The sequence below is a fragment of the Verticillium dahliae genome, genomic scaffold, assembly GCF_000150675.1.
Source record: "Verticillium dahliae VdLs.17 supercont1.12 genomic scaffold, whole genome shotgun sequence".
NCBI classification, from domain to species: Eukaryota; Fungi; Ascomycota; class Sordariomycetes; order Glomerellales; family Plectosphaerellaceae; genus Verticillium; species Verticillium dahliae.
The window spans coordinates 685,276-694,340 of NW_009276943.1; the positions used below are offsets into that span (position 1 = coordinate 685,276).

General features: G+C 57.6%; 3 protein-coding genes across 3 annotated transcripts; 2 read left to right on the forward strand and 1 right to left on the reverse strand.

Moving 5' to 3' along the window:
• Window positions 1–12: 12 nt before the first annotated feature.
• VDAG_06495 (Poly(rC)-binding protein) lies at window positions 13–2,130 on the forward strand (the record flags this gene model as incomplete). Its single annotated transcript, XM_009658873.1, has 4 exons — window positions 13–412; window positions 467–1,059; window positions 1,125–1,258; window positions 1,348–2,130. The coding sequence occupies 4 exons, from the start codon at window positions 13–15 to the stop codon at window positions 1,763–1,765; spliced, it is 1,545 nt and encodes a 514-aa protein (XP_009657168.1). The 3' UTR covers window positions 1,766–2,130.
• A 377-nt stretch (window positions 2,131–2,507) lies between these two features.
• VDAG_06496 (solute carrier family 35 member B1) lies at window positions 2,508–3,844 on the forward strand (the record flags this gene model as incomplete). Its single annotated transcript, XM_009658874.1, has 2 exons — window positions 2,508–2,731; window positions 2,800–3,844. 2 exons carry the CDS (start codon window positions 2,508–2,510, stop codon window positions 3,842–3,844), a joined length of 1,269 nt encoding a protein of 422 aa, XP_009657169.1.
• A 905-nt stretch (window positions 3,845–4,749) lies between these two features.
• VDAG_06497 (tyrosine-protein phosphatase pmp1) lies at window positions 4,750–7,161 on the reverse strand (the record flags this gene model as incomplete). Its single annotated transcript, XM_009658875.1, has 1 exon — window positions 4,750–7,161. The coding sequence occupies one exon, from the start codon at window positions 7,159–7,161 to the stop codon at window positions 4,750–4,752; it is 2,412 nt and encodes an 803-aa protein (XP_009657170.1).
• Window positions 7,162–9,065: the final 1,904 nt, after the last annotated feature.

The following is a 9,065-nucleotide window of genomic DNA, read 5'->3' on the forward strand; positions in this document are numbered from 1 at the left end:
ACCTCCGCGACCATGTCCTCCCAGGATATCCCTTCCAACGGCGACGACTTCGTTCCCCAGATGGACCAGCTCAAGCTCGACGATGGCGAGCGCCTCGGTCCAGACGGCGAGCCTGCACCTAAGACCGAGGAGGAGTACGCCCAGGCGCAGCTTACTCTTCGCGCCATCGTTTCCTCTAAGGAGGCCGGTGTCATCATCGGCAAAGGAGGAAAGAACGTGGCTGACCTGAGGGACGAGACCGGCGTCAAGGCCGGCGTCAGCAAGGTTGTTCAGGGCGTCCACGACCGTGTTCTGACCATTACTGGCGGCTGCGAAGCCATCTCGCGCGCCTACGCGATTGTCGCACAAGCCCTTCTCGAGGGTGCTCCTTCCCTCGGCATGGGTGGCGTTCCCCAGAGCAATGGCACCCATCGTATGTGACCAAAAAGCAACAAGCGTGCGCTGCATTGCTAACTTATGTCGGCAGCCATCAAGCTCCTCATCTCGCACAACCAGATGGGCACCATCATTGGTCGCCAGGGCTTGAAGATCAAGCACATTCAGGACGTCTCGGGTGTACGCATGGTGGCACAGAAGGAGATGCTCCCTCAGTCTACTGAGAGGATCGTCGAGGTGCAGGGCACCCCCGATGGCATCAGAGCCGCCATCTGGGAGATCTCCAAATGCCTCGTCGATGATTGGCAGCGTGGAACCGGCACCGTCCTGTACAACCCTGTCGTTCGTACCCAGCCTGGTAGCACCCCCGCTGTTGGCGGCACAAGCCCCAGCTACCCCTCTACCGGCGGCGGCCGGAGCCAAGAATACAGCAGCCCTCGTGTCCTGCGCACCGGCAATGGCGCCGATTTCAGCAGCAACGGTGGTGGCCAGCGCCCCTACAGCCGTCGTTCCGACTCAGACGCTGCCTCCCGTGGACCTCCCACTCACGATGAGAACGGCGAGGAACTGCAGACTCAGAACATCAGCATCCCCGCTGACATGGTTGGCTGCATCATCGGCCGCGCCGGCAGCAAGATTAGCGAGATTCGCAAGACGTCTGGGGCTCGCATCTCCATTGCCAAGGTAAGTTACATTGCTTGATTCAGCTCGATGCCCCCCTTTCACTCATAACTTAACACACAACGCAGGCCCCCCATGACGAGACTGGTGAGCGCATGTTCACCATTATGGGCACCAGCAAGGCCAATGAGTCGGCTCTCTTCCTCCTCTACGAGAACCTCGAGGCTGAGAAGATGCGCCGTAGCCAGGCTCAGACCTCTGAGTAAGCTTCTGCCATATGTATCTTACTCGATTCTGCGTTTTGCGATTCCCTGGGCTTCTTTTTCGTCGGATACTGCAAACCTCCGGTAGGGCGATATCCAGATCTGACTTGCCGCGAGGCTGCCCTATATGCTTGATAGGGAGTGCGGAAATCATACGACGTCATGACTTCTCCCTGAACTCATCTCCCACGGACCTCTTGACTCTTTCAAACACGAAACCGTATTCCTGGCCACACTCTCTCGTCCCTGCTCCCGAGGCTCGCTTTCCCAGCACCGGCCCTAGCTTCCCCGATCGAATCGAGCCTCGGCCTCCGCCTTCCGTAATCCACCGTCCGTTTCTTTTCATGGCTGCCCTGGTCACAGCTGCAACAAGCCCTCAACCTGACTCAACAACCGACCCTCGCAGGTGCACCGAAGACCGCCATTCCGCAGGCTATCGCTATTCGCTGCCCGAGGAGCAGTTTGACTTCGCTGGCCTGTGTGGGACGTTCTCTCTCACGACGTGATGAACAAAACACCACCTAACTCGAGATACCTCTCATACACCTTGGCTTCGGCATCTTTAATCGAACACTACACCCTGCTCCTTCTTTTCCTCTCACTTATCCACCTGCGCGCGCACACATCACAGACTCTCTCTCTACCTCTCTCTCTCCCTCTCTCTCGCTGTTACTACCTCAGACGGACACCCTGGACGTCTGTCTTTTTACCCCCATGTGCCAACATACCCAGAAAACCGGCCTCTCGCCTGATCAAGCTCATCAGAATATTGATGCACCCTGGCTCTACCTTGTCGAGGCATGCTCGGATTTCCTCGACAAATGGTGAGATGGGATTTATTTAGCAGACAACGAGGAAGTACAAAACTTTGAGCACCCGTCGTAGCACAACGTGAATCAAGTAGAGTGCGTGTCGATTTGCGAAATGCCTGCCTGTGGAGACGTGATAAGCCGAAAAGCCTTATCCGTAGATGCGGATCGAGGACCCTGAAGGCGCCAAGCATTTGACCCACATTAATATTCTGGGGATGGAGCTTCCGTTCCTGGACCAGGGATGAAGCCAACTGTCATCTCATGCGGTCCCCGCGATTCAACAATACTATAGAGCGTCGGCCCTTCGATTTTGTCACTGATTGTTACCTTTCTCTCTTCCATTTTCAGCCGAGACCGACTTCTCTGCATACCTTTCAATCCCCTTGGTTCATCATCCTTGTTGATTGCAAAGGACCAAAGAGCGCAAACACCTGTAATGGCGCGCACGAAGCAAGCCACGCCTCTCCGGCGCGAGACGTCTTCGGAGTACTTTAGCAAGAACGATGCTCTCAAGCGCACCGTCAGTGGCGAGTCGCCGAAGCCCTCGAATGGCGTGACGACTAAGGAAGTGCCCCCAGCCGTTGCGTCGCCGCCGCCAAAACAGGAGCCTGCTGCCGCATTCCAGGTCCTCGTCGCGACTGGCGGCATCTACATGTCCTTGTATGTTATGTCTTCTTGGCTCCATGACCATGTTCGCGAAGGGTTGATTGCTAACATGTGTCCCAAAGCCTGACATGGGCTTACCTCCAGGAAAAGCTCACGACAACCCCGTATGGACCGACCGACGCGCCCGAAGTCTTCCGCTACCCCGTATTCCTGAATACAATCCAATCGCTCTTTGCTGCCGCGACAGGCTTTCTATACCTCTACTGGAGCACCGCGCGAGCGTCCCGCGCCGCAGGTACTCCTCTCGTCCTCCCAGCGATCTTTCCGAGCCGACAAATCGCTCTTCCTCTCCTCCTTGTCGCCATCACGTCGTCTCTCGCCTCGCCCTTTGGCTACGCGTCGCTCTCCCACATCGACTACATCACCTTCCTTCTCGCCAAGTCCTGCAAGCTTCTCCCTGTCATGCTTCTTCAGACGACCCTCTTCGGCCGCCGCTACCCGTTGTACAAGTACCTCGTCGTGGCAGGCGTCACAGCGGGCGTCGCCGTCTTCACGCTGCACACGGGCTCGGGCAAGAAGAAGAAGCAGAGCGCCGCCAACCCGGACGCCAACACGGCCTGGGGCCTGCTGCTGCTGAGCGTCAACCTCATCTTCGACGGCCTCACCAACACGACGCAGGACCACATCTTCAGCACGTACCGCGCCTACTCGGGCCCGCAGATGATGTGCGCCAACAACCTCCTCTCGAGCGCCCTGACGGCCGGCTACCTCGTGCTGAGCCCCTGGCTCGTCCGCACCGGCCTCGGCGCCTGGCTCGGCATGGACGCCGCCGGCGGCGGCGGCGAGCTCGCGGCCGCCCTCGACTTCATGGCCCGCTACCCGGCCGTCTGGGTCGACGTCCTCGGCTTCGCCGCCTGCGGCGCCGTCGGCCAGGTCTTCATCTTCTACACCCTGTCCACCTTCTCGTCCGTCCTGCTCGTCACCGTCACCGTCACCCGCAAAATGGTCACCATGGCCCTGTCCGTCTTTGCCTTTGGCCACCGCCTCACCGGCATGCAGTGGCTCGGCGTCGGGCTCGTCTTTGGCGCCATTGGCGCCGAGGCGCGCATCGCCACGGTCGAGAAGCAGAAGAAGAAGGCGGCGGCGGCGGCCACGAAGGCGCAGTGAGCTGAGAAAAGGGGGGGTTCGTACAGAGTAGAGAGCATGCGTTGGTCTGCGTGGCATGAGCAGACCGCGTAAACTAGCCGTCGGGTGACAGCTGCATAGGCTGGCCGTGGGGGTGTAGACGGGGATCGCGTCAAATTGAGCATGGTTACGGCGTAAGGAGTTTCGATATAGCCGTGGTAGCCAAAACCCGAGACGGAATGGCGGCCTTTGAGGGTGCATAGAATATGTTGGAAGAGGGGGCAAGGGCGGAATCAATCAATATAACAGTTTTGGACCTCAGAAACATCACTCAAGAGCAATTAAAAGTTTAAACGAATGTAGTTTGCACACTTGAGGCGTGTTCTCATTTCTCAGGTATCTCCATCCCTACCATGCCGTCCTCCTGCTCGACCGGATGTATACCCCGCAGGCAAAATAGCCTCTACTATCCTAACCGTCTCTCCTGCTGCCTTCGGCATCGTCCCCTTCGTGATCCGAACCCCAGCCGGCGGGCAAAGCCGATGCGGCCATATGCTTTACTCTTTTCCCAAGGTCAACACGAACGCTGGCATCCACGGTACTGTGGGCTGTGCGATCGGGACTTCAAATACTCCTCTAAACGCCCTCCTATTACAAAACAAAGAAAAGGGGGAAACAACGCAAGCCTCCTTTTGCTCCGGCTTCGAATCATGCTTCGCAACCGGCAATTGTAAATTACGCATTGGTGTGTGAGTCTTGTTTGTCTCTTGTCGCAATGAGCTAACATAAACCCCATATTCGCCGCCCGCTGTGCTGCAGAAACCTGCACGAACAAAGGAATGAGAAAGTCAATGAGCGATGGGCGCCATAATATGCCTCTTCGGAGTAGTTGCGAGTCCATAGAAGATCAACTTCGGTGTCCTCTTTCAGCTCAACATCTTCATATCTCAAAGGATTTCGTCGATGGACCGAACGATGGGTGTTTCGCCCTTCGTCGGCGGGCTCCTAGGGTCGGCAACTTGCGGCGGGCGAGCGAACGGAAAGTGAGGGTCACGCGGGAACATGGTTTCCCGCGGCGAGAAGAGACCGTCGCATGGTGTTGGTGGCACCTCGACAAATTGCATGCCCGCAATATTGTGGCATGGCTCATGCAGCGGGTTGTTGGTCATCGTCTCAGCCCGAGGCGACATGAGGGCATCGTCCTCTGGAAAAGCGCCGAGTGGTGTTACCTCGTGTTCGATTGGCGCTGGCGGGCCCATTGGCCTAAGCTCGGGCGAGGAGCCTAGATTGAGACTCGCAAAGGCAAACCCAGCCTGCGATCCGAATCGATGGCTACCGAACCCAGGAGAAGGCGGGGGCTTCATCATCGTGCTTTGCGGCTTATCGTTCGAGACATCGCGACCAAAGATTGTAGGCTGGTTAATTGATGGCAGTAAGCGATCGAAATCGAAGTGGGCAGGCTTGCCAAAGTCCTGTTTCTCTGCTGCTGGTGAGCAGCAAAAGCTTGCGGGGGCCGAGTACGCCTTGATAGGGTTCGGCCGGTTGTTGCTGGGGTTCGAGAATCTGCGCGCCCTCCTTGGGCTGCCATTACCAGCGACGCCGCCCATTGAGTTCTTCTCCTGCTCGTTGGGAAGAGGAGCGGTCCTGGGAGCGGTCCGTGCCTCCTTTGCTGGACTCTCGATGGCGTCGGCGGAGAGGGTCAGTCGATGCTTGGTTGGGCTCTTGCCGGAGCGAGGACGGAATGCGGAACCAGGCGCAGGCTTTCTCGCAGACACCTCCTTCTGGAAATCTTGCAGGCAGTACATTAGCTTCATGTTGGGACTGATCCACTTGCTCTTCGCCTGAGCGGCATAGTAAGCATCGTTGACACTGAGCTCGGGCTTCTTGTACAGTCCGTAGGCGATGATGAGACTGGCGGAACGACTCGCGCCCTGCTGACAGTGAATCAGGACCTTCTTGCCCTCCCTCGTCCTCGACTCGATCGTCTCGCAGAGCTGCATGAGGTCTTTTGCGATGTCCGTATTGTGGTCCCAGAGCATGTGTATGTACTCAGGCTGCTTCTGGGGAAATCCGGCGGCCCGCGGCGTCGTTGGAGTATCCATGAGGCGATCGTCTGAAGGTTGGAACTCAAATGCTGTCGCAAAACTGGCGCTGGTCACCGCGGTATCGGGAATGGGGCTGTCGTCGGCAGCCTCCATGGGCCTGTCGGTCATCTCGTGGTCCGCTTTGTGTGCAGCGCTGAATGGATTGATGACTTCACGTGCAACATTGATGACCGTGTCGAACTTCGCTGCCTCATCCGCAGATGGCTCGAGATACAGGAAGACATTGTCGTCATAGATAGCGATGGGGCCGTCAGGGTACCCGGGTGTCTTTTGGTCTTCGTTTTGTTCGATCTCATGGAAGGGCTCGGCATCCATGGCGGCTCGGTTGGCCATTTGAGTTCGAATTGGCGATTCCTCCTCAGTGATGGGTGCCTCAAAGGTCGCGCCAACGCCCGTCCTCGTTGGCCTCAGAAGCTCGGAAAGCCCTGACTCGTTGCGCTCAAGAACCTTGGGGAAACTCATGCCTCCGATGGGTCCTAATGACGCTGACTTGAGTCCCGTCAGCATATGGGGTGATGAGGTCGAGTGTTTTAATGCGCGTCGTTGCAAGATGGGTGGCAGAGCGGGCGTGCTAGGGACTTCCAGAGTGGTTCTCGCGATGAGATCGTTCGAGTTCGTCTTGAGGCTGAGCTGGCTAGGTTTCCTCTTCATTCCGGGTATCGTAGGCTTGATAAAGGACGGCGAGGCAGGTTCGGACGTGATGTGGTTCGTCGTGTTGACGACGCCCGTGTTGATGCTGGGTGGCTGAATGGATAGGCCCTTCATGTTTTTGGGGCGACGGGGGGCAGGAGATGTCATGGGTCGGCCTGTGCTCAGAGCACTTAAGCTTTCTGGAATGGTGAGAGTGTTCAGGGGCGGTAGAGCGCCGAAGGATGTTGCGGGGAAGGACGATAAAGGTATGAGATTGATGGGCGAATCGGGAGAGGAAGACGGCGAGGGGTCAGACAAGGAAGACGAGTCGGTTATGGACAGAGTCGTCGTCGGCGACGACTCTGCTGATTCGGAGGCCTGTGTCGATGTGCTGTCGTGGTGCTTGTGGTGGATTGAATCGGAAGGTATTGTGGCGGGACGTAGATGTTGCGAAGGCATGGGGTTTCCGAGCGATGGAGCGCACGAAGTCTCCATCTCGATCATCTTGGGGTTGACGACCGTGACCGTGTCACGGTCTGCCATGGTCTCCGCGTCCAGGTCAAAGACGGCCATGAAGGGTGGTATCTGATCCTCGTAAAACCGCCTGGCTGCGGCCGAAGGCATGATTCACAACTGGCGCGAGCGAATTGAATGCTCTCCGGACAGTCAAGTATGTATGTCGAGTCGTTGATGAAATGGGTCGAACGTGTTAAGGAATATTCGCTGGATATGGGTATTAAGGAGTGGCGTGCGAAGAGATGGCTGGTGGGTAGTGGTGGGCGGACAGCACTGCTGAATCCTGTAGTTTCTTCTAGCTTCGCACCAGTTCGCGTTGTTGTAAAAGGGCAAGGGGTGCCCGTGTGTTCTGGGACTGTTTCTCTCTGTTCTGCTCCGTTCTTTGATCGACAACAAGGAATCGACAATCGAGGACGCTGTCAGTAATGATACCAGCACTGAAAGCCGCCGAGGGTGTGGGGAGCGAGGCGAGGCGAGACGGTCGAATCAATCGCGATCGAGGTCGTGGAAGGCGTACTAAGTTTCTCGTGGGATCGAGGGTCGAAGGAAGAAGGAAGAAGACAAGCGAGAAGGGATGAACAATGACTCCAACCGAACACAACCCGTCTTGACTGAGAATCTCGTGACGCCGTCACAACAAAGGCATGGCCAGGCTTTCGGGGTTGAAGTGGAAGAAGGTGTCGGGAGGAGGAGGGAAGGTCGAAGTGGTGGGTGAGGATTCGTGAGAGAGAGGGATGAACGAACAAGAGTGGGAGGGTGTGTCAGGGACCACAGGCAGGCGGCACGAGCAGCAAGAGGATACGGGAATGGCTGGCTTGCAAGGCAATTGGGGGCACAGCCATCGGCGCTGGGTACCTACCTAGGGTAGGTACTAAGGAACCTAGGTAGGTACCTACCGTACCTTGGGTAGTAGCATGGCCGCATGGGCACGTCGGTCGCTCTTGGCCTGTGAGCGTGCTCTGCCCCGTACCTGTACCGTACGGGTGCGGGCTCGGCCTGCGCTACAGTACGGGTTCTGACAGACCAGCGCTGAACGTGCCGCTGCGCTACTTGGACTACGAACAGGGGGGGAGGGGGCGCCCGGGGGGGTTTGAGGCAGCAGACAGTGGACCAGGGAGAAGGGGGGGGGAGGGGAAAAGGGCGAGGCATCAGGGGACAGGGGGCGCAGGGGCTTCCATCCTCAAGTTGCTAGGCCTACCGTAGGCCCCAAGGGAGCTTAGCGCCGAAGATGGCCACCTGGGCAGTGGGAACTCCAGCACTTCGATGACCTGATGCGCTGATTGGCCAGGTCCGTTCGTTAAAGCGGATCCGGTCGAGGTGGATGCCACCCGCCTGCGGCCTGTGACTGGTCAGCAACTGCAGAACGTGTGAGCCACCCTATTTTTAGCCCTCTCGGTCGTCGAGCAGGAGCGCAGCTGGCGGCAACATCAAGCCAATGAGCAGCCTTCGTATAAATTTGGCCAGTCAAGGATGCAGAGTGGATACACTCAGTGGCGCGTCATCCTTCCATCCTCGACGACGAGCTCCCCTCGCTCGCTCGTTCTTGGGATTTTAGCTGGCGCACTCAATCCGCAATGGAACCTTGGGCCTTGGTCGCGCACATCTAGAACACTTGGCCTTTTGTTACGAATCATTCTACTTAGTGCATGTGTGTGGTGAGCACCACGAGCACAGTGCATCCCCCCCCCCCCCCCCCCCCCCAAAAAAGGGAGAAAGCTCGTTAACCCCCTCTCGATGAAAAACCCTTCTTCCCCTTTTCGGGGCTGGACAAACCTGGGGAAACCATTCGGGGGGTCCGTCATCGAGAACGACCCATCTAGGAGCAGCAGCAGCAGCGGCAGGAGCAGCAGCAGCAGCAGAAGGGGGGCAGCCCGGCAAAAGCGAAAACTGGAAATTGCTCTCCTGGCTTGCGGCGGGGGCTGGCCTGGTCACAGGAACTCAACTGAGAACTCGCCCAAGGATCCCTCCTTGACGGCATCACGTGGCCATACCATTAATACGGCCTTGATATG